At 41.0% G+C, this 27,975-nt stretch overlaps 2 protein-coding genes across 7 annotated transcripts in view; both read right to left on the bottom strand.

Annotated features, from left to right (window-relative positions):
* Positions 1-5,023: 5,023 nt before the first annotated feature.
* Positions 5,024-10,275, bottom strand: LOC139434228 (sterol regulatory element-binding protein 2-like). Its single transcript, XM_071203908.1, has 2 exons — positions 10,272-10,275; positions 5,024-5,617 (listed from the first exon to the last, which is right to left on the bottom strand). Exons 1-2 carry the CDS (start codon positions 10,273-10,275, stop codon positions 5,367-5,369), a joined length of 255 nt encoding a protein of 84 aa, XP_071060009.1. The 3' UTR covers positions 5,024-5,366.
* A 167-nt stretch (positions 10,276-10,442) lies between these two features.
* LOC117450890 (sterol regulatory element-binding protein 2-like) overlaps positions 10,443-27,975 on the bottom strand; it is a 45,401-nt gene continuing 27,868 nt past the window's right edge. For all 6 annotated transcript variants that reach the window (XM_034088906.2, XM_071204116.1, XM_071204117.1 and 3 more), the window contains 8 exons: positions 27,559-27,730; positions 26,804-26,921; positions 25,905-26,014; positions 22,348-22,480; positions 21,330-21,501; positions 20,298-20,474; positions 18,236-18,347; positions 10,443-13,973 (listed from right to left, as the gene is read on the bottom strand). In XM_034088906.2, coding sequence (XP_033944797.2) covers positions 13,762-13,973; positions 18,236-18,347; positions 20,298-20,474; positions 21,330-21,501; positions 22,348-22,480; positions 25,905-26,014; positions 26,804-26,921; positions 27,559-27,730 — 1,206 coding nt within the window. In that variant the 3' untranslated portion in view covers positions 10,443-13,761. The remainder of the gene's footprint in view (positions 13,974-18,235; positions 18,348-20,297; positions 20,475-21,329; positions 21,502-22,347; positions 22,481-25,904; positions 26,015-26,803; positions 26,922-27,558; positions 27,731-27,975) is intronic.

Genomic DNA, 27,975 nt, shown 5'->3' with positions numbered 1-27,975 from the left:
TCTTGACCCTCTTCTATCCCAGGTGTGAAAGCCTCATCTCTCTCATCATCTGAGAGCTCAACAGCTGAATCTCCCTGAACTATCTGGTACAGAACATTTCTGCTTCAGTTCCGTCTCCTGCAACAATATTGAGTCATAAAGTGAAGACGGTCCTGACGTCCACTAGAATGGACATTTATGAAAGAGCTGTTATTTGAAAACTTGAATTATTTAATTGCTTTCAGAACTAATTATATCGTTCCTCACATGTTAATAAACAAGAATATGATTTTCATGGTAAAAATGACAATTATTCAACAATATTTGACTTCTCCTCCTGCTTCTATACAATTTAGTTTTTCGTATGCCAGCCATGTTGGATGAAAAGAAAGAGGAACTTCCCAGCATGCAATTTTAACCAATGACATATCACTGGAAAGACCAGGATGTCCTCTGTACAGCACATCAGGGATTGATAGAGTAGCTCAAAAGAGTAAAAGGAGATGCATGTTAACAAAATGTCCAGTGGACATTTTCAATGTGCTGGGTCCCAGGAGGATATAGGACTATAATAAGTGTAGACATATCTCTCTTTTTTATATCATTCCTTGTTTAAAGAGTGGCTATTGTTATTGCTATTTTAGATCAGGTCACCCCTATATTTTTAAGTTATAGCCAAAATGAAAATGAATGTGATACCAACACAAATGGGGTCACATCGTTAGTCCTTTTTTATCATGATATAATTATGCTTGCAGCCTTCACCCCTTCCCCCATGTATTTGATATTTCTTAATTTGGTACTTGTACCGTCCCGACTCCTCTGACAACTTTTGTTTTCCACTCCCTCCACGAGGCAGGGACTCATTATTCCCTCAGGCCTGACACCTCTCTGTGAATTATTGCTAGTGTTTCATTTACACTGAGGTGTCCGCTGTGCATCACAGGAAACTAATATATGTGACACAGCAATCATATGTGCATTTAAAAAAGAGTAATAGTTTCGGTGAAAACTAAAAGGTACCATGGGGTCAGATTAGAATTTCCCAAAGGGGGTTCGTTTAGCATGAAACACTTTAAATAACTAAAGGACAAGTTACATTAGAAAGAAAGGGAGGTGAAAAGCAAGAATATACTATCTTACGATTTCATATTGTGATAACTTTTACCCTCGTTACACCCATGTTGAAATGTTATTCCTATCTGTCTCTATGTATCTATCTGTGGGCTCATGGAGCATCCTGCATCTTTCCCCCCCTTCTTCTTGACCCTCTTCTATCCCAGGTGTGAAAGGCTCATCTCTCTCATCATCTGAGAGCTCAACATCTGAATCTCCCTGAACTTAACTGGGACGGGTGGCGCAGTGGTCTGTGCATCCGATCATCAGATCAAGGGTGAGTGCTGGGGAACTCCAGTTCCAAACCCGCTCCTGCCGCCACTGCGTCAGGCCGTTGTGTCCTTGGGCAAGACACTTCACCCGGATTTGCTCCTGTGGGTATTGTCCACAGTACATGTATAATACCAATGTGTACTTGTAAAAGCGCCTCGATGACCTCGAGGCGTGAAGATGGACGGTGTGGCGCAGTGCGCTGTGCAATGATCATCAGATCAAGGGGTGAAACCCGCCGCTGCTGCGTCTGTAAAGCCGGTGTGTCCTTGGGCAAGACACTTCACCTGAACTTGCTCCTGTGGGTATTGTCCACAGTGACCATTGCATGTATACAAAATATGTGTAATGTGTATATGTAAAGCGCTTTGAGCATCTGGAAAAGCGCTATAATAAATATAAGGAATTATTATTATTATTATTCGAGCCATTTTACACCATGATTACTGTTACACCCGTGTTACACATTTATTACAGTTATTAAACCCATACTGCACCCTCATTAAAATGTTATACCCATGTTACTCGAGCCATACTACACCGTGATTACATTGTTACTAGACCCATACTGCACCCATGTAACAGAACTATTAAACCCATATTACACATGGACACAGCTTGTCAAATGACTTTATCCCCAGGATACTGAAACTAGGTTGAAACCACACGAAGATAACACACACCAGCCACTGTCCTGTGTTGTTTTATTACAAAACAAACATCAAAATGAACACAAAAATTAAGATGGTAAAACATATAAAAGGGGAAAGACAAAACAATTGTAACATGATTATAATAATAGCTGAGCATTGCGTTCTTCTTTGCATACTTTTATCTGCCAAAATACATAATCTAAACTCCTAAACAGTATTTTGTAGGGACTCCTTAGGCTGCTATTTTATATGTTGGGTTTACCAGAGGCCTGTCCTACGAAGCTGGTTCAACCTAACCTGGATATGTTTGAGTTAGCCGGTTGGCCTAATCCAAAACATACGCGCTCTCGCTAAACTGTACTACGACGCTGGTTATCAAGTGGATCGCTCAAGCCAGCCGTGTCCTATCTAGTTAGGTGCGCGTTCACATGAAAGGGGGGGTATCTGGAGCATTCGACCAATCACAAACATGGAGAAGCATACCGACAGAGCAGCGTCATACTTCCTGAATGAAAAGTCAACTTTAATATTAGACATATGAAGAAGTTAAACTTTAAACATCCATGACTTAAACACTTTATCCAGGATCAAAGCCACAGAGCTGCACCTGCAAGGTGAATACAGCTGGCAACAGAACAAGCGTTTGAATTAACAGGTTTATGATATCACTGCCAATCTGACTTTCATTACATTTGACTCTAGTGTTTCGTCAACTTAATGTGTTGCTTAAAATAATACCTCTGCATACAGTAGGTGACACTGTGAGTGTTGCACGGCCAGATACGGCTCAGCTGACTCAGATAAGGAAATATATGATACATTATGATGTGATATGCCGCGGACTGTACTTAATGTTACTCTGATCCGGTTACTATATGTTGTGGCAGATATTTAAGTAAGCTTTCTTAACGCTAATATTATAATAGTCAGATTGCTCTGAAGATGGGAGGGGATATTCTATTAATTTTCACATTCACACAGTCAGTTGATTTTTGCCGGCCGTCTTTCCTGCAACGGCAGCTTTTCTGTATTTCCTCTGAGTCTATCCTGTAATATGACTTGATCGCTTTAAACTCCGCATACTGAGCTCTGATTGGCCAGCAGGCAGTGCTTTCACTGAGTTGAGCTCTTAGCCTGCAACCTCACCTCCTCCCGTGGAGGTTAGCCGCTCAGCATAAGTTACCATGGAGATCTAGCCTGCTAAAAAGAGAACCAGCGTCGTAGGACCGGAAAGCCCGAGTTTTCCCTGAAGTTAGCCGGCTAAGCGAAAATCCGGCTTCGTAGTACAGGCCTCTGGAAGACAGAGTCCTGGGCTAATAGCATACATGCCTGCATTTAAACAAAAATAACGAGTGTTTTACTACTTTTATGGGGGAAAAAACAACAATAAAAGACTGCTCCCTTTCCCTTGCGCCGGAAAAAAGCATTAATAATAACTTTACATAACCATTAAATAAGAAAAAAAACAACAGAACACCGAAACAGTAATGTCTCATGTAAGTCATCAATTACAAATAAAAAAAAAAGCATATTGGACAAAGATTTCCTCCATCATCGGGACATGATGAAACATATTAAAATAATTCTTTACATCAAGGCCATTGCGCTTGAGAGCGTCACATCACTTCAAAGAAACACCCTTCCTCACTTTATCACTGTGTTCAGTTCATTCTAGCTCGGACTTTTCTGAAAGTGATACGACGTCTTTTGAGAATCAGACACTCTCTGCCTGTCGGCTCAACGGGGCTTTGAAGAAATGACAATATCGACGCTTTTATATATTTCTTTTGCAGCTAAAACCATTTTTGAACACAATGATGTTTTCATAATAGAAATAAGTATTTGACATCTTTTTTTCCTCCGAATGATCAAAACTTATGGCCCAGATTTAGCTCAATACACTTGAAGGCCGCAGCAGGCGAGTGTTTGATAATGAAAAGACGTCTTGGTTGGAGTATCACTTTAAGGCGGCGGCAGATGACCTTGCTCTACTGTCAGACTGACAGGAAATAAATTCTGAGCCAAATTCGACATTTCTCTGCGCTTTCTCCGATGTGCGTCTCCTCTCAAGCAGAAGTAACAACTTCCTGTTTAATCTACTTCTTCTTCCTTATCTGCTTATGTACAACCTATATACAATCACATTGTGTATGCAATTAATTTAACATATATGCAACTTCTGAAATGTGTGTGTGTGTGTAGGAATTTCAATTTCCATGTGTGCAAATCCAATTATTCTTCCTATTTCTTTTCATGTGTTACAGTGTGTTGCAGTTTCTGCCACGGCAAGTCACATTCCTAAGGTGCTGCACTCTAAAATAAAGCAGCTTTGCAAGGGTTTCAAATAATGCAGCTGCATTGCATTGAAGCATCAAATAGTAACTTAGTTCATACCTGGAATCCTACTCCACTTTACAGTGCTGGCATTGTATGAGGTAGATAGGAAGAGACACTACTCAGCACTGTATTGTTTGAAAGCAAGCGATCTACACACCTTCACTCATCCTCCGCTGTTAAATGAAGCTTGCAAGTTGAACGAAACATTACTGTAGCACTCACATGGTGCCAATAATGATTGTACGGCGTGGGATCCTACAGCTAATCAATGCACCACCGCTACATTGCATTCATTAAAAAAAATAAAAACAGCGATTAAATAATGGTCCCTTTTTTACCTCGGGGCAGTTTAACCTGATTTCCCCTCAGCCTCATTAGAAATGAGCCAGCGTGGTGCCGTTAATGTCCTGAAGGTGGCAGCGTTACTGTAAAACGAAGCATCAAAATGAGACCGTGTGGAGCATAAGGGTTGAAGCTGGGATGTGGATGCAGTGACAGTAAAAGTGTGAGAGAAATATCCTAAGTAGAATAACATGTTTATGGAAGAGTAGCCTGGTTTCATCTTTGTACGCATGAACGCTAATGACAGAGTTTATTGTATTGTGAACCACTCTAATGTGTGTGTGGTGTGTGTGTGTGTGTGTGTGTGTGTGTTGTGTGTATATATAAAAAAAGTCTTTAATTATAGAAATGACTGATAGTTATAGAATGACATGTGGTTCTGGAAGAGTAGCCTGGTTTTAACATTGTATGCATGAACGCAAATTACATAATTGTATTTTAAGTAGCCCTAATGTATGTGTGTGTTCTTGCAGTGTGTGTGTGTGTGTGTGTGTGTGTGTGTGTGTGTGTGAGTGAATAGTCATTGATTAGTGAATGAGTAACTGTTACCAAATTGCATGTTTGTTATGGAAAGCCTAATGAGTGTGTGTGTGTTCTTGCAGTGTGTGTGTGTGTGTGTGTGTGTGTGTGTGTGTGTGTGAGTGTGTGTGTGTGTGAGTGTGTGTGTGTTCAGGAGGCAGCGATGGTGGTGCCCCCGCTGAGGCGCAGCAGGATCTGCTGGCAGTCCTGCAGGGTGCGCCGGTCTCCCACCCGCTCCAGGGTGCGCTTGGCCTCGGCCAGCAGGCGGGCGCGGTGCCCGGGTGGAGTCAGCAGCGGCATGGGGAGGTGGCGGCAGGCCAGCAGGATGGCGTGAGCCCTCTCTCTCTCTCCCAGGACTCCCTCTGAGGGGGGAGGAGGGGAAGAAGAGTACAGGTTAGAGACTGTTTACTTCTAGTGTGTGTTTACATTTAAGTGAATACGACATGCGTTAAGATATTGTTAAGTTGTATTAAGGTACGATGCGATACGTTAAGAATGATTATGATACGGATATGGAAGTTGCTGCTCTGTCCCTGCCTAACATGTTAGGTGCGTTTGTATTATTTGGCTTTGGTGAGAACATAGATAACAGATTCAAACACCTGTCGGAAACATATTCTTAAATGATGCATACATTTAAACTGATACTGATCATTTTAGGTAGGTCTTTTTATTAGGTGTTCTTTCTACCCTTATCCACAGCAGAATATTGCTTTGCTTCAGTAACTCGTGTCTGTTCCTCCAAAATGAGAGTGCAATCACCACCTTTTATCGTTATAAGGTGACTATGGATAAGTCCCTCATAAAACCTTACTTCAAATATCTGAACTATGTCTTTAAGATTAACACGTTTTGTGTGTGTGGATACAAATGTTGTGACAATGACGATAATATGTGTAATCAAAATGAGTTAGAGTCTCCTCACCGGCTGTGAGTGACTTGTGATTCACTATACGTTAAGATGTAATATATGTTAAGATACTTTAAGAAACTATACGATATGATACGTTAAGATTCAATATACGTGAAGATTTAATATATGATAAGATACTTCAAGAAACTATACGATATGATATGTTAAGATTCAATATACGTGAAGATTTAATATATGTTAAGATACTTTAAGACACGATGTGTTACGTTAAGGTAGATGGTGGTTTTTGCCAGTAAAAAAAAAAAACAGTTTAGAGTATGCTTTTTATTTTTAAATATAAAAATGGTGTAAGGCAAGCTAAGGCAAGTTTATTTATATAGCACCTTTCAACACAAGGCAATTCAAAGTGCTTTACAAAAAATGAAAGACATTAAGAAAATGGCATTTAAAATTAGTCATTAAAAAGAAAAGCTAATAAAATAAACATTAAAAGAAAAAATACATGGATAAAAGTTACAGTGCAGTTTAAGATAGGAATAGTTCAATTAAAAGCAGCGATAAAAAGAAAAGTCTTCAGCCTGGATTTAAAAGTAGTCAGAGTTGCAGCGGACCTGCAGGTTTCTGGGAGTTGTTCCAGATGTTTGGAGCATAATAACTGAACGCTGCTTCTCCATGTTTAGTTCTGACTCTGGGGACAGAAAGCTGACCAGTCCCTGAAGACCTGAGAGATCTGGATGGTTCATCATTTAGCAGTAGTCAGAAATGTATTTTGGGCCTAAACCATTCAGTGCTTTATAAACCAGCAGCAGTATTTTGAAATCTATTCTTCGACACACAGGAAGCCAGTGTAAAGACTTCAGAACAGGAGTGATGTGATCCACTTTCTTAGTGTTAGTGAGGACTCGAGCAGCAGCGTTCTGAATCAGCTGCAGCTTTCCAATAGATTTTTTAGTGAGACCTGTGAAGACACCATTACAGTAGTCGAGTCTACTGAAGATAAAAGCATGGACAAGTTTTTCCAAATCCTGCTGTGACATTAGTCTTTTAATCCTAGATATGTTCTTTAGGTGATAGTAGGCTGATTTAGTAACTGTTTTAATGTGACTGTTGAAACTCAGGTCAGAGTCCATGACTAAAACTAGATTTCTGGCTTTATCTGTTGGTTTGAACATTGCAGACTGAAGCTCAGCGCTAACTTTTAAACGTTCTGCCTTGGCTCCAAAAACCATTACCTCAGTTTTATCTTTGTTTAATTGGAGAAAGTTCTGACACATCCAGTCATTGATTTGTTCAATGCACTTACTCAGTGTTTGAATTGGAGCATAGTCTCCTGGTGAAATTGTTACGTAAATTTGTGTGTCATCTGCATAGCTATGGTAACTTATTTTGTTGTTCTTCATTATCTGAGCCAGTGGTAGCATGTAGACGTTAAAGAGAAGAGGCCCCAAGATGGAGCCTTGAGGAACCCCACATGTCATATTGTCAACTCAGATGTATATTTACCTATAGAAACAAAGTTGTTTCTGTCCTTTAAGTAGGATTCAAACCAATTTAGAACTGTTTCCGAAAGTCCCACCCAGTGTTCCAGTCGGTCTAGTAATATGCTGTGGTCAACAGTGTCAAACGCAGCACTGAGATCTAATAATACTAACACTGAAGGTCTGCCACTGTCTGTGTTTAAGTTGATGTCATTGAAGACCTTTACAAGAGCAGTCTCAGTGCTGTGGTTTGGACGAAAGCCTGACTGGAACACATCGAAACAGTTATTTAAATGAAAGAAATTACTCACTGTTGAAAAACAACTTTTTCAATGATCTTACCTAGAAATGGCAGGTTTGATATGGGCCTGTAATTGTTCATTACTGAAGCATCTAGATTATTCTTTTTTAAGAGCGGTTTAATGACTGCAGTTTTCAGGGCCTGTGGAAAAATACCTGAGTGAAGAGATTTGTTTACTATATCAAGTAGATCTGAGGCCATGCAAGGCAAAACATCTTTGAAAAATCCTGTTGTACATAGAAGTACATTGCTTCAGTGCCATAACTCCTGTCTGTTTCTCCAAACTCAGCGTCCAATCACTGCCTTTTTTTGTAAGTAATACAGTGACTATTGAAAGTCCCTCATAAAACCTTACTTCAAATATCTGAAGTATTTCTTTATGATTAGCAACACCCACAGGGGAACTGATTCTGAGCCGGGAGTTAAGTTGAACTTCTCGTCTTAAAGGTCCATATTATTCTGTTTTTCATCAATATATTATAGGTCTCAGATATATACAGAGCATGTCTCTGAAGTGCTTGGCTCCAAACACCAAACAGATCATTGCAGCATTACCCATAATCCCCTCTGTTTCAGCCCTGTTTCAAAAGTGCTGAGTCTCTGTCTGTTACTTTAGATGAAAATAAGGAGCCCCGCCCCACGCCCCTCTGAGAGACATTTGGTTAAAAAGAACTCAAAAGGCGCGTTCACACCGGAGTACTTTTCCCCTTTAGTTCCGTTAGTACCCCTTATTAATTGCTTTCAGAACTAATTATATCGTTCCTCACATGTTAATAAACAAGAATATGATTTTCATGGTAAAAATGACAATTATTCAACAATATTTGACTTCTCCTCCTGCTTCTATACAATTTAGTTTTTCGTATGCCAGCCATTCTGGATGAAAAGAAAGAGGAACTTCCCAGCATGCAATTTTAACCAATGACATATCACTGGAAAGACCAGGATGTCCTCTGTACAGCACATCAGGGATTGATAGAGTAGCTCAAAAGAGTAAAAGGAGATGCATGTTAACAAAATGTCCAGTGGACATTTTCAATGTGCTGGGTCCCAGGAGGATATAGGACTATAATAAGTGTAGACATATCTCTCTTTTTTATATCATTCCTTGTTTAAAGAGTGGCTATTGTTATTGCTATTTTAGATCAGGTCACCCCTATATTTTTAAGTTATAGCCAAAATGAAAATGAATGTGATACCAACACAAATGGGGTCACATCGTTAGTCCTTTTTTATCATGATATAATTATGCTTGCAGCCTTCACCCCTTCCCCCATGTATTTGATATTTCTTAATTTGGTACTTGTACCGTCCCGACTCCTCTGACAACTTTTGTTTTCCACTCCCTCCACGAGGCAGGGACTCATTATTCCCTCAGGCCTGACACCTCTCTGTGAATTATTGCTAGTGTTTCATTTACACTGAGGTGTCCGCTGTGCATCACAGGAAACTAATATATGTGACACAGCAATCATATGTGCATTTAAAAAAGAGTAATAGTTTCGGTGAAAACTAAAAGGTACCATGGGGTCAGATTAGAATTTCCCAAAGGGGGTTCGTTTAGCATGAAACACTTTAAATAACTAAAGGACAAGTTACATTAGAAAGAAAGGGAGGTGAAAAGCAAGAATATACTATCTTACGATTTCATATTGTGATAACTTTTACCCTCGTTACACCCATGTTGAAATGTTATTCCTATCTGTCTCTATGTATCTATCTGTGGGCTCATGGAGCATCCTGCATCTTTCCCCCCCTTCTTCTTGACCCTCTTCTATCCCAGGTGTGAAAGGCTCATCTCTCTCATCATCTGAGAGCTCAACATCTGAATCTCCCTGAACTTTACTGGGACGGGTGGCGCAGTGGTCTGTGCATCCGATCATCAGATCAAGGGTGAGTGCTGGGGAACTCCAGTTCCAAACCCGCTCCTGCCGCCACTGCGTCAGGCCGTTGTGTCCTTGGGCAAGACACTTCACCCGGATTTGCTCCTGTGGGTATTGTCCACAGTACATGTATAATACCAATGTGTACTTGTAAAAGCGCCTCGATGACCTCGAGGCGTGAAGATGGACGGTGTGGCGCAGTGCGCTGTGCAATGATCATCAGATCAAGGGGTGAAACCCGCCGCTGCTGCGTCTGTAAAGCCGGTGTGTCCTTGGGCAAGACACTTCACCTGAACTTGCTCCTGTGGGTATTGTCCACAGTGACCATTGCATGTATACAAAATATGTGTAATGTGTGTATGTAAAGCGCTTTGAGCATCTGGAAAAGCGCTATAATAAATATAAGGAATTATTATTATTATTATTCGAGCCATTTTACACCATGATTACTGTTACACCCGTGTTACACATTTATTACAGTTATTAAACCCATACTGCACCCTCATTAAAATGTTATACCCATGTTACTCGAGCCATACTACACCGTGATTACATTGTTACTAGACCCATACTGCACCCATGTAACAGAACTATTAAACCCATATTACACATGGACACAGCTTGTCAAATGACTTTATCCCCAGGATACTGAAACTAGGTTGAAACCACACGAAGATAACACACACCAGCCACTGTCCTGTGTTGTTTTATTACAAAACAAACATCAAAATGAACACAAAAATTAAGATGGTAAAACATATAAAAGGGGAAAGACAAAACAATTGTAACATGATTATAATAATAGCTGAGCATTGCGTTCTTCTTTGCATACTTTTATCTGCCAAAATACATAATCTAAACTCCTAAACAGTATTTTGTAGGGACTCCTTAGGCTGCTATTTTATATGTTGGGTTTACCAGAGGCCTGTCCTACGACAGGCCATATGTTTGAGTTAGCCGGTTGGCCTAATCCAAAACATACGCGCTCTCGCTAAACTGTACTACGACGCTGGTTATCAAGTGGATCGCTCAAGCCAGCCGTGTCCTATCTAGTTAGGTGCGCGTTCACATGAAAGGGGGGGTATCTGGAGCATTCGACCAATCACAAACATGGAGAAGCATACCGACAGAGCAGCGTCATACTTCCTGAATGAAAAGTCAACTTTAATATTAGACATATGAAGAAGTTAAACTTTAAACATCCATGACTTAAACACTTTATCCAGGATCAAAGCCACAGAGCTGCACCTGCAAGGTGAATACAGCTGGCAACAGAACAAGCGTTTGAATTAACAGGTTTATGATATCACTGCCAATCTGACTTTCATTACATTTGACTCTAGTGTTTCGTCAACTTAATGTGTTGCTTAAAATAATACTTCTGCATACAGTAGGTGACACTGTGAGTGTTGCACGGCCAGATACGGCTCAGCTGACTCAGATAAGGAAATATATGATACATTATGATGTGATATGCCGCGGACTGTACTTAATGTTACTCTGATCCGGTTACTATATGTTGTGGCAGATATTTAAGTAAGCTTTCTTAACGCTAATATTATAATAGTCAGATTGCTCTGAAGATGGGAGGGGATATTCTATTAATTTTCACATTCACACAGTCAGTTGATTTTTGCCGGCCGTCTTTCCTGCAACGGCAGCTTTTCTGTATTTCCTCTGAGTCTATCCTGTAATATGACTTGATCGCTTTAAACTCCGCATACTGAGCTCTGATTGGCCAGCAGGCAGTGCTTTCACTGAGTTGAGCTCTTAGCCTGCAACCTCACCTCCTCCCGTGGAGGTTAGCCGCTCAGCATAAGTTACCATGGAGATCTAGCCTGCTAAAAAGAGAACCAGCGTCGTAGGACCGGAAAGCCCGAGTTTTCCCTGAAGTTAGCCGGCTAAGCGAAAATCCGGCTTCGTAGTACAGGCCTCTGGAAGACAGAGTCCTGGGCTAATAGCATACATGCCTGCATTTAAACAAAAATAACGAGTGAGTCTAAAAACAATTGTTTTACTACTTTTATGGGGGAAAAAACAACAATAAAAGACTGCTCCCTTTCCCTTGCGCCGGAAAAAAGCATTAATAATAACTTTACATAACCATTAAATAAGAAAAAAAACAACAGAACACCGAAACAGTAATGTCTCATGTAAGTCATCAATTACAAATAAAAAAAAAAGCATATTGGACAAAGATTTCCTCCATCATCGGGACATGATGAAACATATTAAAATAATTCTTTACATCAAGGCCATTGCGCTTGAGAGCGTCACATCACTTCAAAGAAACACCCTTCCTCACTTTATCACTGTGTTCAGTTCATTCTAGCTCGGACTTTTCTGAAAGTGATACGACGTCTTTTGAGAATCAGACACTCTCTGCCTGTCGGCTCAACGGGGCTTTGAAGAAATGACAATATCGACGCTTTTATATATTTCTTTTGCAGCTAAAACCATTTTTGAACACAATGATGTTTTCATAATAGAAATAAGTATTTGACATCTTTTTTTCCTCCGAATGATCAAAACTTATGGCCCAGATTTAGCTCAATACACTTGAAGGCCGCAGCAGGCGAGTGTTTGATAATGAAAAGACGTCTTGGTTGGAGTATCACTTTAAGGCGGCGGCAGATGACCTTGCTCTACTGTCAGACTGACAGGAAATAAATTCTGAGCCAAATTCGACATTTCTCTGCGCTTTCTCCGATGTGCGTCTCCTCTCAAGCAGAAGTAACAACTTCCTGTTTAATCTACTTCTTCTTCCTTATCTGCTTATGTACAACCTATATACAATCACATTGTGTATGCAATTAATTTAACATATATGCAACTTCTGAAATGTGTGTGTGTGTGTAGGAATTTCAATTTCCATGTGTGCAAATCCAATTATTCTTCCTATTTCTTTTCATGTGTTACAGTGTGTTGCAGTTTCTGCCACGGCAAGTCACATTCCTAAGGTGCTGCACTCTAAAATAAAGCAGCTTTGCAAGGGTTTCAAATAATGCAGCTGCATTGCATTGAAGCATCAAATAGTAACTTAGTTCATACCTGGAATCCTACTCCACTTTACAGTGCTGGCATTGTATGAGGTAGATAGGAAGAGACACTACTCAGCACTGTATTGTTTGAAAGCAAGCGATCTACACACCTTCACTCATCCTCCGCTGTTAAATGAAGCTTGCAAGTTGAACGAAACATTACTGTAGCACTCACATGGTGCCAATAATGATTGTACGGCGTGGGATCCTACAGCTAATCAATGCACCACCGCTACATTGCATTCATTAAAAAAAATAAAAACAGCGATTAAATAATGGTCCCTTTTTTACCTCGGGGCAGTTTAACCTGATTTCCCCTCAGCCTCATTAGAAATGAGCCAGCGTGGTGCCGTTAATGTCCTGAAGGTGGCAGCGTTACTGTAAAACGAAGCATCAAAATGAGACCGTGTGGAGCATAAGGGTTGAAGCTGGGATGTGGATGCAGTGACAGTAAAAGTGTGAGAGAAATATCCTAAGTAGAATAACATGTTTATGGAAGAGTAGCCTGGTTTCATCTTTGTACGCATGAACGCTAATGACAGAGTTTATTGTATTGTGAACCACTCTAATGTGTGTGTGTGTGTGTGTGTGTGTGTGTGTGTGTGTTTGTGTGTATATATAAAAAAAGTCTTTAATTATAGAAATGACTGATAGTTATAGAATGACATGTGGTTCTGGAAGAGTAGCCTGGTTTTAACATTGTATGCATGAACGCAAATTACATAATTGTATTTTAAGTAGCCCTAATGTATGTGTGTGTTCTTGCAGTGTGTGTGTGTGTGTGTGTGTGTGTGTGTGTGTTTGTTTGTGTGAGTGAATAGTCATTGATTAGTGAATGAGTAACTGTTACCAAATTGCATGTTTGTTATGGAAAGCCTAATGAGTGTGTGTGTGTTCTTGCAGTGTGTGTGTGTGTGTGTGTGTGTGTGTGTGTGTGTGAGTGTGTGTGTGTGTGAGTGTGTGTGTGTTCAGGAGGCAGCGATGGTGGTGCCCCCGCTGAGGCGCAGCAGGATCTGCTGGCAGTCCTGCAGGGTGCGCCGGTCTCCCACCCGCTCCAGGGTGCGCTTGGCCTCGGCCAGCAGGCGGGCGCGGTGCCCGGGTGGAGTCAGCAGCGGCATGGGGAGGTGGCGGCAGGCCAGCAGGATGGCGTGAGCCCTCTCTCTCTCTCCCAGGACTCCCTCTGAGGGGGGAGGAGGGGAAGAAGAGTACAGGTTAGAGACTGTTTACTTCTAGTGTGTGTTTACATTTAAGTGAATACGACATGCGTTAAGATATTGTTAAGTTGTATTAAGGTACGATGCGATACGTTAAGAATGATTATGATACGGATATGGAAGTTGCTGCTCTGTCCCTGCCTAACATGTTAGGTGCGTTTGTATTATTTGGCTTTGGTGAGAACATAGATAACAGATTCAAACACCTGTCGGAAACATATTCTTAAATGATGCATACATTTAAACTGATACTGATCATTTTAGGTAGGTCTTTTTATTAGGTGTTCTTTCTACCCTTATCCACAGCAGAATATTGCTTTGCTTCAGTAACTCGTGTCTGTTCCTCCAAAATGAGAGTGCAATCACCACCTTTTATCGTTATAAGGTGACTATGGATAAGTCCCTCATAAAACCTTACTTCAAATATCTGAACTATGTCTTTAAGATTAACACGTTTTGTGTGTGTGGATACAAATGTTGTGACAATGACGATAATATGTGTAATCAAAATGAGTTAGAGTCTCCTCACCGGCTGTGAGTGACTTGTGATTCACTATACGTTAAGATGTAATATATGTTAAGATACTTTAAGAAACTATACGATATGATACGTTAAGATTCAATATACGTGAAGATTTAATATATGATAAGATACTTCAAGAAACTATACGATATGATATGTTAAGATTCAATATACGTGAAGATTTAATATATGTTAAGATACTTTAAGACACGATGTGTTACGTTAAGGTAGATGGTGGTTTTTGCCAGTAAAAAAAAAAAACAGTTTAAGAGTATGCTTTTTATTTTTAAATATAAAAATGGTGTAAGGCAAGCTAAGGCAAGTTTATTTATATAGCACCTTTCAACACAAGGCAATTCAAAGTGCTTTACAAAAAATGAAAGACATTAAGAAAATGGCATTTAAAATTAGTCATTAAAAAGAAAAGCTAATAAAATAAACATTAAAAGAAAAAATACATGGATAAAAGTTACAGTGCAGTTTAAGATAGGAATAGTTCAATTAAAAGCAGCGATAAAAAGAAAAGTCTTCAGCCTGGATTTAAAAGTAGTCAGAGTTGCAGCGGACCTGCAGGTTTCTGGGAGTTGGTTCCAGATGTTTGGAGCATAATAACTGAACGCTGCTTCTCCATGTTTAGTTCTGACTCTGGGGACAGAAAGCTGACCAGTCCCTGAAGACCTGAGAGATCTGGATGGTTCATCATTTAGCAGGAGGTCAGAAATGTATTTTGGGCCTAAACCATTCAGTGCTTTATAAACCAGCAGCAGTATTTTGAAATCTATTCTTCGACACACAGGAAGCCAGTGTAAAGACTTCAGAACAGGAGTGATGTGATCCACTTTCTTAGTGTTAGTGAGGACTCGAGCAGCAGCGTTCTGAATCAGCTGCAGCTTTCCAATAGATTTTTTAGTGAGACCTGTGAAGACACCATTACAGTAGTCGAGTCTACTGAAGATAAAAGCATGGACAAGTTTTTCCAAATCCTGCTGTGACATTAGTCTTTTAATCCTAGATATGTTCTTTAGGTGATAGTAGGCTGATTTAGTAACTGTTTTAATGTGACTGTTGAAACTCAGGTCAGAGACCATGACTACACCTAGATTTCTGGCTTTATCTGTTGGTTTGAACATTGCAGACTGAAGCTCAGCGCTAACTTTTAAACGTTCTGCCTTGGCTCCAAAAACCATTACCTCAGTTTTATCTTTGTTTAATTGGAGAAAGTTCTGACACATCCAGTCATTGATTTGTTCAATGCACTTACTCAGTGTTTGAATTGGAGCATAGTCTCCTGGTGAAATTGTTACGTAAATTTGTGTGTCATCTGCATAGCTATGGTAACTTATTTTGTTGTTCTTCATTATCTGAGCCAGTGGTAGCATGTAGACGTTAAAGAGAAGAGGCCCCAAGATGGAGCCTTGAGGAACCCCACATGTCATATTTGTCAACTCAGATGTATATTTACCTATAGAAACAAAGTTGTTTCTGTCCTTTAAGTAGGATTCAAACCAATTTAGAACTGTTTCCGAAAGTCCCACCCAGTGTTCCAGTCGGTCTAGTAATATGCTGTGGTCAACAGTGTCAAACGCAGCACTGAGATCTAATAATACTAACACTGAAGGTCTGCCACTGTCTGTGTTTAAGTTGATGTCATTGAAGACCTTTACAAGAGCAGTCTCAGTGCTGTGGTTTGGACGAAAGCCTGACTGGAACACATCGAAACAGTTATTTAAATGAAAGAAATTACTCAACTGTTGAAAAACAACTTTTTCAATGATCTTACCTAGAAATGGCAGGTTTGATATGGGCCTGTAATTGTTCATTACTGAAGCATCTAGATTATTCTTTTTTAAGAGCGGTTTAATGACTGCAGTTTTCAGGGCCTGTGGAAAAATACCTGAGTGAAGAGATTTGTTTACTATATCAAGTAGATCTGAGGCCATGCAAGGCAAAACATCTTTGAAAAATCCTGTTGTACATAGAAGTACATTGCTTCAGTGCCATAACTCCTGTCTGTTTCTCCAAACTCAGCGTCCAATCACTGCCTTTTTTTGTAAGTAATACAGTGACTATTGAAAGTCCCTCATAAAACCTTACTTCAAATATCTGAAGTATTTCTTTATGATTAGCAACACCCACAGGGGAACTGATTCTGAGCCGGGAGTTAAGTTGAACTTCTCGTCTTAAAGGTCCCATATTATTCTGTTTTTCATCAATATATTATAGGTCTCAGATATATACAGAGCATGTCTCTGAAGTGCTTGGCTCCAAACACCAAACAGATCATTGCAGCATTACCCATAATCCCCTCTGTTTCAGCCCTGTTTCAAAAGTGCTGAGTCTCTGTCTGTTACTTTAGATGAAAATAAGGAGCCCCGCCCCACGCCCCTCTGAGAGACATTTGGTTAAAAAGAACACAATAGCCGCGTTCACACCGGAGTACTTTTCCCCTTTAGTTCCGTTAGTACCCCTTATGTTGCGTTCACACCAAAAAGAGTACTTAGTGCCAGGAACTTTTACGCCCATTTGTAGTCCCTGCTAGAGAGGTGGTACTATCCTGGGGGGAAAAAGTGCCCCAGTTCTGATTGGCTGGGCGGATTGCAAACCACGGCCCGTAAAACTCTGAAAAGTTTTGTGAAGCCGCCATTGTATTTGTGGCATTAGCATTATTAGCATTAGCATTAGCCCGCGCACAAACGTTGAGAGAATAACTTATGGCAACACAAAAGAAAAAATGGGAGCGGTGGAGATGAGGAGGTGTCGGCGTTCTGGCGATTTACTCGGAAGGCTTCAATAGAAGCTGCTGGGACTCCCAGCAGCTTCTATTGAAGCCTTCCCCAACTCCGGGGACTCCGGGACTTTGGGTGGCAGTATACGCCGTGAAGTGGTTTGCGGCCTGCCAGTAAACCCAAAGCAGAAGAAGAAGAAGTGACGTCAGCAGCTCATTTGACTAATCCTCCCTCAGGGAAAAGTACTCCGGTGTGAACGCGATTGGTAATAAGTGGTTACACAAGCCAAAAAATCGTTATGACATCATAAAGTGGCCAAAATCTGATCAGCTCATTTTCAGACAGGTTTTTATAGAAATGGATCAAAAAGAGAGAGAATCTTTGTTCCTGAAACTTTCAGAGTCTCTTTCCACAGAGGGGACACATGTTGATGTAGAAGAGACATGAAGAAGAGGGTCACATGTTGATGTAGAAGAGACATGAAGAAGAGGGGACACATGTTGATGTAGAGGAGACATGAAGAAGAGGGGACACATGTTGATGTAGAAGAGACATGAAGAAGAGGGGACACATGTTGATGTAGAAGAGACATGAAGAAGAGGGGACACATGTTGATGTAGAGGAGACATGAAGAAGAGGGGACACATGTTGATGTAGAAGAGACATGAAGAAGAGGGTCACATGTTGATGACGAAGAGACATGAAGAAGAGGGGACACATGTTGATGTAGAGGAGACATGAAGAAGAGGGGACACATGTTGATGTAGAAGAGACATGAAGAAGAGGGGACACATGTTGATGTAGAAGAGACATGAAGAAGAGGGGACACATGTTGATGTAGAAGAGACATGGAGAAGAGGGGACACATGTTGATGGAGAAGAGACCACGGAGAAGTGGATTTTGCATAATAGGTGACCTTTAAGTTGTGTGTGTGTGGATACACTTTTGCGACATGATGTGTGTCCTGAGTCTCCTCACCGGCTGTGAGTGAGTTGGGGGTCCTGCGTCGGAGTTTGTGCTCCAGCAGCTGGTGGGTCCGCGTGGGACTCGCTCCTGCCATCAGCCTCACTGTGGTCTCATGGAGGAACACCTGCAAGGTAAACACAAACACATCAGAGCTGCACTATTCACTGTGAAAATGAAATAACATTTAACTATTATTATATTTAGTATTCTTCTCTTTGCTGCTTTTATTTATTTTGTTTCTATTTGTATCTGCATCCATAGAAGCCTGCAGCATTTCAAGTATATTGACAATGATAATTTTCTTATAGAGCGCTTTTCTAGAAACTCAAAGACACTTTAAACAGCAACAAAAAATACTCATAAAAACATAATTAAAACAACACACTTTAAATATATAAAACACAACATTAATTACAGATTAAAAGCAGTTCAAGATCTTCTGAAATTCTTCCAGAAACAAACTGTTATCTACTGTAACTAAACTTTATATTCTACTTTAGCTTGCTCTATTTTTACTTTATTCTCTTGGCTTTAATGGATTTTTTTAAACGTGTGTTTCTGTTTCTATCTATCCTAATTCTCTTATGTTTATTTGTAAAGTACTTTGAATATAAATAGACTTGCCTTTCGTTACAATGAGGACTTTTACTTGTAATGGAGTATTTAAAACCATAGTATTTTCTATTTTAAATGTTCTGAGTACTTAATAATAACAATCAATCAATGTTTATTTATATAGCCCAAAATCACAAATGTTACATTTGTCTGAATGGACTTCACAGTGTGTACAGAATATAATGATAATAATGGGTTCCATTTATAAAGCACTTCATATTTGATTTCAAATCCCGAAGTGCTACAAGCAGTGAGCATGAACAGTATAAATAAACATTACACAGCACGGGAGAATTAACCTTCTCACGACTGAAGTCACTTCATTTCAGGCGTCTTGAACAAGTCAAAACAGAAATAATGAGGTGAATTGAGTCGTCGAAGACCCTCCGGCTGCAGTAATGACTCCTCCCGTAAAATAAAGTATGATTGATGATGTTTTAAACCGCGTGAGATTTCTGCAGAGCGGGGGGGAACTTGATTCAGTAACTGAGTTTCATCAGGATCCAGATGATCTCTGCTGACTCCCAGGCTTATCAGACCTGGAGAGCTGCCTGTTATACGATATTATGTCATCATTATACATTGATCAATTCGTTTAGTTTGGCTGAGACCATGAAAGCTGATTTAAAAAAACTGATTCAACATCTTGTTTTAGGCATTTATCCATATTTTGGCAGTTATCTAGAAATGCCTTGTTGTAATGTCAGGATTTAAGGGTTGTTAGCACCGCTGCAGAGAAGGGATTTCAATGATGCTTCTCTTCAGAATGTAGAACCAGAACGAAAGACATGTTGCATCAGTGTGTAGTGTCTCTACTTTAAAGAGTCCTCTCCTGCTGATGTTCAGGTGTATACCAGTGTGTAGTGTCTCTACTTTAAAGAGTCCTCTCCTGCTGATGTTCAGGTGTATATCAGTATGTAGTGTCTCTACTTTAAAGAGTCCTCTCCTGCTGATGTTCAGGTGTAATCAGTATGTAGTGTCTCTACTTTAAAGAGTCCTCTCCTGCTGATGTTCAGGTGTATATCAGTATGTAGTGTCTCTACTTTAAAGAGTCCTCTCCTGCTGATGTTCAGGTGTATATCAGTATGTAGTGTCTCTACTTTAAAGAGTCCTCTCCTGCTGATGTTCAGGTGTATATCAGTATGTAGTGTCTCTACTTTAAAGAGTCCTCTCCTGCTGATGTTCAGGTGTATATCAGTATGTAGTGTCTCTACTTTAAAGAGTCCTCTCCTGCTGGTGTTCAGGTGTATATCAGTATGTAGTGTCTCTACTTTAAAGAGTCCTCTCCTGCTGGTGTTCAGGTGTATATCAGTATGTAGTGTCTCTACATGTCTCCATGCTTTAATGTTCAAAAAGCTCTTTATTTTTCTCATGCTGCAGCACCTCTTTTCACCCTCTGTCTGAAACCGGCTAGCTGGCCGGCTCTGTTGTGATTGGTCAACCTCTTAAGAGTGTTTACCTTGTGTTGTGCCTGCCTGTAGCACTGTGTGAGCTTTCGGAGCGCGCTGAGGTCCTTCTGGAAGCCGGACAGCTGGGACCCCGGGGCCAGACCGGGCTCTCCGTTACTGGTGCCCCCCCGCTGCCACACACTGGTCCTCAAGGTCAGCAGGAGGTCACAGATCAGGAGCTCCACACCCTTAAAAGAGAACGAAGACTTAGTTTGGGGCGTTTACATAAAGATGCATCATTGGAAATTATATTATATTTTCATAAAAATATCTCTTTTATGTTTATTTAAGTACTTTGATGTTATTTTAAGGATATTTGTGTGCAACGATCGACAACTCTACTTGTATGGTAACCCTGATTTAAGTTTTGATCAGTTCTAAAATGGAGCGACTGTCCCAGCAGATAAATAAGTATTCTGATTCTGATTAACCCATACATCTCACCCACTGTGTACGCTGTGTGTGTGTTGTGTGCAGATTGGAGAGGCCTCTGTGTTGCACTGCAGACACATTGCACTCGTCATCAGGACCATGCAATGCAACTACAATGCACCACAGCCACCTCCTGACACACACACACACACACACACACACACACACACACACACACACACACACACACACACACACACACACACACACACACACACACACACACACACACACACACACACACACACACACACCACACACACCCACACACACACTTTAATTACCATAATAGCAGAATTGCACATGAGTATTTCCATGTTATGCTAATTTATATTTAACTTCTCGACATTCAAGAGGCAGCTATTGTACTTTTTCCTTTTACTACATTTACTTCCCATTCCTAGTCACTAGTTTTACAATAAAAACATACGATATGATGTACTTTAGTTCTCACCAACCCCAAATCGACTCTCCTATCATGATATCGACGTAATGCCCAGCCTTGTTCATGAGCAGATAAGAGAACATAAGCTTTTTCTGGAACTCAAAGGCGCTTTGCAGGATGGGGGAGGGTAGACAAACAAGGACACGAGCGATCCTGTGTTCCCCACCTTGTTGAGGTAGTTTCCGGTCTGAGCGAGGGGAACGGAGATGCTGGAGCGCAGGAAGCTGCTGGCTCTGTCGCAGTGAGACAAGCAGGCCATCGCTCCCTCGCCCTTCAGAGGAGAGAGACTCATCTGAACGGCCTTACAGAGCAGCAGCACGGACTTAGGCACAGGGTGGCTGCAGCGGAGAGGAGGGGGAACAGGGAAGTGAGGACAGTTAGCAAAGTACTTGGTGGGACATAAGACTTTGTGATCACTGAAGATTCCTCGTGTTACTAGCATTGCAGAGTTAAATAAGTGCGCGGGTTATATCGTGTACGTTTTGTCTGTATGGCACTCTTTAATATGATTTAAGCAGATTTCGGATAATAAGGACACCCATGTCTCTGATTTAAGATGATCTTGTACGGCTAAAAATGTCCTGTCGTCTTCAACAATGTAACCCAGATGAAGAAAGGATGCTCCACCTTCACATCGCTTATTCTAGATTCTGTGTTGTAGTGCAGGACGTTGTGTTTTGTTCCTATTTGGACCGAATTGAACAAGGAAGAATGGTCAAGGTGAGTGAGTACTAGGTTGCTACTGTTGCTGTTGTTATTGTTATGTTGTCCCTGATGTTTCTTGTATTGTCTCAGCTGAAAATAAAATTGAAAACACATTGAAAGAGAAAAGGCAGCTCGTTGTGGAACAGCCCACAGACCCACTGTCAATAGTTTCAAAGGTCAACTCAAAGCATGCTTGAGCACTTTAACACAGGGGTATCCTCTCTTGCACTTTAGGTATCGATGCTGCTATTTAGTATTACCATGTCCTAAATACTTGGAGTATCCTACTCTTACACTTTTCTTGCATTTTATGTATTTGTACTGCTATGTTTGTAATTTTCATTTTCTTAATGTTGCATGTGAGGGACTGCGGATGGAAAGTAGCTCAAAGCTAAATCCGGCATATTTCATGTTTTAAGTGTTCATTAATGTCCCTCTCAAATCAACAAATGGATAAGAACAGGTTTTGCTTGACTTACTCCAGAGTATGCAGAGCCCTGGGCATCCGCTCTGCTTCTGCCAGCAGTGACCTCGCAGAGGCGTCGTCGCCCTGCAGCCAATGAACAGCCGCCTTCAGGACCAACGCCCACCAGCGGCTCACCGGGTCTCCGACTGACAGGAAGGAGAGAGGAAAGGTGTGTAACAAATCAAGGATAAAAACAGACAATACAGGAAGGCATTGATGGAAGACATAGGACATATATTTTACAAATATTACTAACAATTACAAATACAATTAAATGTATCACAATTAAGGACAAGGAAGAGATAGGAAATATATACATCTGCAATTAAATGTATCACCATTAAGTGAATTAGGCTTTTTCAATATGCTCAAAGTTCCTATGCTTTAACTGCCGAGTGTGTCGCTAACGAGCCCCCAGGAAGTGCGCCGGACTCTGATGAAAATGTTCGTAGTGTCCAAACGGCGGTACTACAACGTCCGTATCAGTCCGTGACGTCACTGGGCCCAGAAAGACTTTTCCCCATTGACCAGTGGCGAGCCGTGACTTTTCTACCTAGGCCCTCTGACCCCACCCCCCTCTTCCCTTGAAAAAAAAAAATGTTATTACGTCACAGCCTATAGTATACTTCTTCAGCGGAATATCAAAACAGCGGCCCAGGGTGCAATACGCAAATTAACGTGGCACACACACACACACACACACACACACACACACACACACACACACACACACACACACACACACACACACACACACACACACACACACACACACACACACACACACACACACACACACACACACACACACACACACACACGCAATAATGTAATGCGCACCTTGGAGGTGCAGCGCAGGCATATTGTCACTCAAGAGATGCGTAGTTCATTTGGAAAACATGTTTTTCTTTTAGCCTATTTACCTCGTTAACGTAAATAATACTCTTTCATGCTATCCGTCATTACACTTGCGACAGCGCTGATCAGGTCATTCTGAATCCTTGAAGATGTGCCGGTAAAGACTGTTGATGTGGCGAGGTGTGTGTGCAGGTCGCTGTCATATTCTGCCACTAAATCCAGCAACTCTATGTAATTCCCCTTGTTTGATGAAGTTACACTCTCATCGTGACCTCGGAACGGCAACTCCTGCTTGCCCAAGTACACCACACAATTTATGAGGCGTTTCAAAATTCCTCGGTTCCTCTTCACCTTTTCATTATGAATGATGACACCCCGGCGTTGTTGCTCATCCAGCTGGAGCTCTATCCTGGTGTCCCCAAATGTTTTAAGCCGAATAGTAGCTCTGAGGTGACCTGAAGCATTCTGATGGCGATGTGCTGATTTGGATAAACTTCCTAAATCAGAATATCCATCTTTGGCCCATGACCCACTGTCCGCTCCAAAAAGCAAGCAATCCCAGCAGTACAGCTTTTGTTCCCTGGTTGATCCGGTCATCCAGTTGTATCTGGCGTAATTGCCGATATTAAAATGCCTCTCGAACCGTTTGGTTTTTTGAACCAAAATAAGCTGTGGTGTTGGTCGCCCTTTGGTAATTAACTCCAATTTATCCGTGTAACTCATTCTTGAAAAAGACTCAGTTAGTAGTTTCGCAACGATGTCATCACTATCACTAACGTGAGCCATCGTGAATGAACGTATGCTAATTATCTAATTCCTAGCTTGACCCGTTGATATATCACATGCATAAACTTGGCAGCGCAGCGGGCGGAACCTGTCATAAAGTCCGCGATAATAAAGCCCTCCCATTTAGAGGGGAGATATGATTGGTCAATTGGACTGTCACTTGACATTACTCTCTCGTTGAGTTTACTATAGCGGGCCCTCTGTGAATCGTAGAGAGGGCCAGACGAGCTTTTTTCATGTAACGGTTAAGCTAACCCTTCACATTCAAACAGAAACTGAACAGGCAGATTCGAAGGATTTATTTCTTTGGAAATGTTATTTTAAATACAATTAAATCAAGTTTTTTCGGTAAAACTAATGAAAAATATAACAAAAATAATATTTAAAAAATATATATTTAAAAAAAAGATATATTTTTTAAATGTTTTTAAATATTATTTTTTAGAATATCTTAGGCCCTCACAGAGGGCCTAGAGGGCCCTGACCGCTCGCCACTGCCATTGACTAACATGGGGAAAGAGACAGCGGATTTAAAAACAACAACTACCCAGTAAGAACTATGTTATCGCCCTTATTAGAATCATTCGGTCCTTAAAGTTGTAAAAAAAGTTGTAAAATGCACTAAAAAATCTCCATTCATTCTACTGAGCCGAAAGTGGGAGCTCGGGGGGCGGGGCTTAAGGGGCGCATGCTCTGTGAGCCAGGCATGATGGGTAATCTGTGACGTTTCGCTCTCTCAACAGTTCGGCCATTTTGTCTTCATGCGCCAATGAGCAGCTCTCATAGGAAAGAACGAGACTCCGCCTCCCACGCTGTATCCAGTTCTTATTATACATCCATGGTCGCTAACTGTTGTTGTCTGTGTTATTGTTGTTGTTTTGTAAATTAAAGACCTATCTTTTTAATTTGGCTAATCATTTTTAGTAGTATCACTGTTCATGTTTTATTGTTTTTACAATTTTACATTTCTTATTGTGATTTTTTTTCTGTCATACTCTGTAAAGCATGAAAGGTGCTATATAGATAAAGTTTATTATTATTATTATTATTTATATATATTGTATGTATATTGTGTTAATTTACAGTGCTGTTAAAATGAATTTCCCCCTGGGGACAAGAAATCTAATCTGTGACTGGTGACGACGAACAGTGTCATGTATTGGCTGAGAAGGCGTGGGAAATCAAATAGCTTATGCACGAAGACTTTTAAACAGATATTTATTAAAAAGGTGGACCTCTGCCGTTATTATACTCGTACAGCAAAGCAAACAACATTTCCCCACACCTTCTGACTCATACCAGTACCTCCATCTTCCTCACACCCACCCATACACAGTTCTCCCCAATTGTTTTATTATGATGTATGTATTTATTCATTTAAGTATTATTATTATTATGATGTGGATACAGCTGAAGAAGAAAAGGCAGAAAACCTAAACGTGTGAATATGCTTTTGTAGGCTGCTGAAATAGAAGCCATGTTAAATAATACAAAAGGACCTACTCGCTCCACCCTATAGATATTTCTGAAGCTGTGAAAAGATGTTCCCGGTCAAAGGAGAGCTGATGTGATGATTAACATCCTTGTCTTTGCATCTCTTCTCCCAGTCTCGTGAGGGACAGAACGCTGTGTGTGCAGACCGTCTCTGAAAGTTAATTAGCATCGCCCGAGGAGACTGCCAATGTATTCAAATCCATCGCTAGTCACTTACTACCGCAAAATCAATGTCTGCAAATAAAAAGAGAATCCCAAAGGGGACCAATTGTTTGTCAGCGAAAAGAGAAGAAACCGCTTCATGCCGTCAGTTATAAGTGTGGTTACGTAATTAAGGGAAATGTGTGGAAGTGTCTTCTCCTTGCCAACATCCGATGTGATTCATGCTTTGTTTGGATTGGGCAGGGTGTGTTCTGTTGGTGTCATTCATACCTGGAGTGGTGGTGTGATTGGGAGGAGTCGAGAAGGGAGGAGTCGGGGAGGGAGAGTCCTCCGTGCAGCTGTTCAACAACTGCAGGAACTCAAGGGCGCTGGAGAACTCCCTGAAAGAGACACACAACACAGATCCAGGGTAAGTCACAGAGTGGTGCCACGATGACGTCTTTTTGAAGGTCGATTCCTAAGATAGCATCGCAAGGCTGCTTCTGTAAAAAGCCAAGGGGGTTCTTTGCATTTGGAATTTGCATTTTTGCAGATTATGAGAGACATTTTGTGATTTTTGAAGCGTAATTGCAACTGCCAAGGGTAACGTAGGCTTAAAAGGGAACTACATCACGACCACATGACCACCGCTAAGCTAAAGGTGGCTAATTTTGGTTGTGTTGATGTTTAGTCAATTCATTTAGACACTCGTTAGCAAACACAGTTTTGAGGACACGTAAAAGACGTTCTCCAGAGGGGTATTTACTGACATATTTGATGTCGTACGACAAAACATGAACATGTTTGATGCTTGTGTTAACCACAGACCTCACTGTATTTCAGGCGTGTAACCCAAACAACCATTGAAGCACCTGTTTGGGATTTGTAAGCATACTTGTCTGTACCGACTACCCAGGGAGAGGTCAGAGAATTTAAATGAATGTCTGTATTTATGTATCATTTGCTTCGAAGGAAAGGGGTAATGTATGTGTGTGTGTGTGTGTGTGTGAGCAATAACGTGTAGATTTGAGTGGACTGTAAATGGAGGCGGGTGTGATATTTATGTACATCTCCATGTATGTTATATATTTGTGGAATAAATACAACAAAACAAAACAACCATTGACTTTGAGACGAGTGATCCTGGAAGTGCTGAAATGCACACACGCTGCTGGTTCCCTCTGCCTTACCCAGAGCCGTTGTTGCGTTTCCCAGCTTCAGAGTTGCTCTGCGGCTGGATCAGCGTGTGGACGGCTCTCTCCAGAAGCTTCCTGCAGAAACAGCGGTGCAGCTGGGCGATGGGGTCGGCTGCAGGGAGATCAGAAACAGAGAGTTATATCATATCTAATAAAGTTATATGATATCTAATATGTATATATGACCAAGTACCAGGGTTTCCGCTAGGATTCTTTTCTTGCCGGTCAAATTTCAGGAAAGAATTTATTTTACCGGACAAATTTGAAACTTACATGTTTCAATAATAATAATAAGAAGAATAGTGTAGCAGAGTTTCCGTTGAAAGGTAATTAACTTTGTGTGCATTTTGAAATTCACTTTAATACAGTGTTTCTTTTTCTTTTTCATACCAAGGACCACTTAACCAATAAAAAAACACTCGAGGACCACCTAACTCCACAAATATCCAAAAACACATCGGTTTTTACAAATCGCCTGAAAATGGTACGAACAAGTGGCCACATGTGTGATGAAGGTGCTTATCTGGGCTATATCATGCAATCAAAAGTGAAACTTAAACTCGCTCCATTGCGGAGATATTCTCGCGAGAGTGCGGAAAACTTAAATTTATTTAAAATGTGAAATTGTACCAATATACTCACGGACCACTAGGGGGCGCTGACGGACCACCAGTGGTCCGCGGACCACACTTTGAGAAGCACTGCTTTAATAAAAGAGTAAAATAGCCTCTGGGTGTGTTGCCTCATACCTGGGTCTCTCTGAGAAGTGTACACGCCGTCGCTGCTGTCCGACTTCACCGACCAATCACAGCTCAGGAAGAACTGCCTCCCCAGCGGCGTGAAGAGCCAGCGCAGGCAGTCAGGGATGGACTTGCCCTCTGATTGGTTGGCCACACTCTCTGCACAACTCAGCAGATAACCCTGGGGGAAAAACGGGTAAGAAAATATGATGTTGATGAAAAGAAAACTCATTCTGACTCATTTCCAGGTTAAAGACTCATTCCTGCACCCTCTGTTCAGAGGACCGTACAAGCAGCTCAAACTGCTTTACTTCAACACTTCTACAACTTCTAACGCTCCAATTCATCAATTAGTTATGATCTGTTGTGAGGAAAGTCAGTTTGATTTGGTTTGAACATGCATTTTGTCTTCCTGTGTGGTCCAGG

The sequence above is a fragment of the Pseudochaenichthys georgianus genome, chromosome 8 (genome assembly GCF_902827115.2).
Source record: "Pseudochaenichthys georgianus chromosome 8, fPseGeo1.2, whole genome shotgun sequence".
NCBI lineage: Eukaryota > Metazoa > Chordata > Actinopteri > Perciformes > Channichthyidae > Pseudochaenichthys > Pseudochaenichthys georgianus.
The sequence above is the reverse complement of the archived record's forward strand: the minus strand, read 5'-3'. Positions and strand labels throughout refer to the sequence as shown.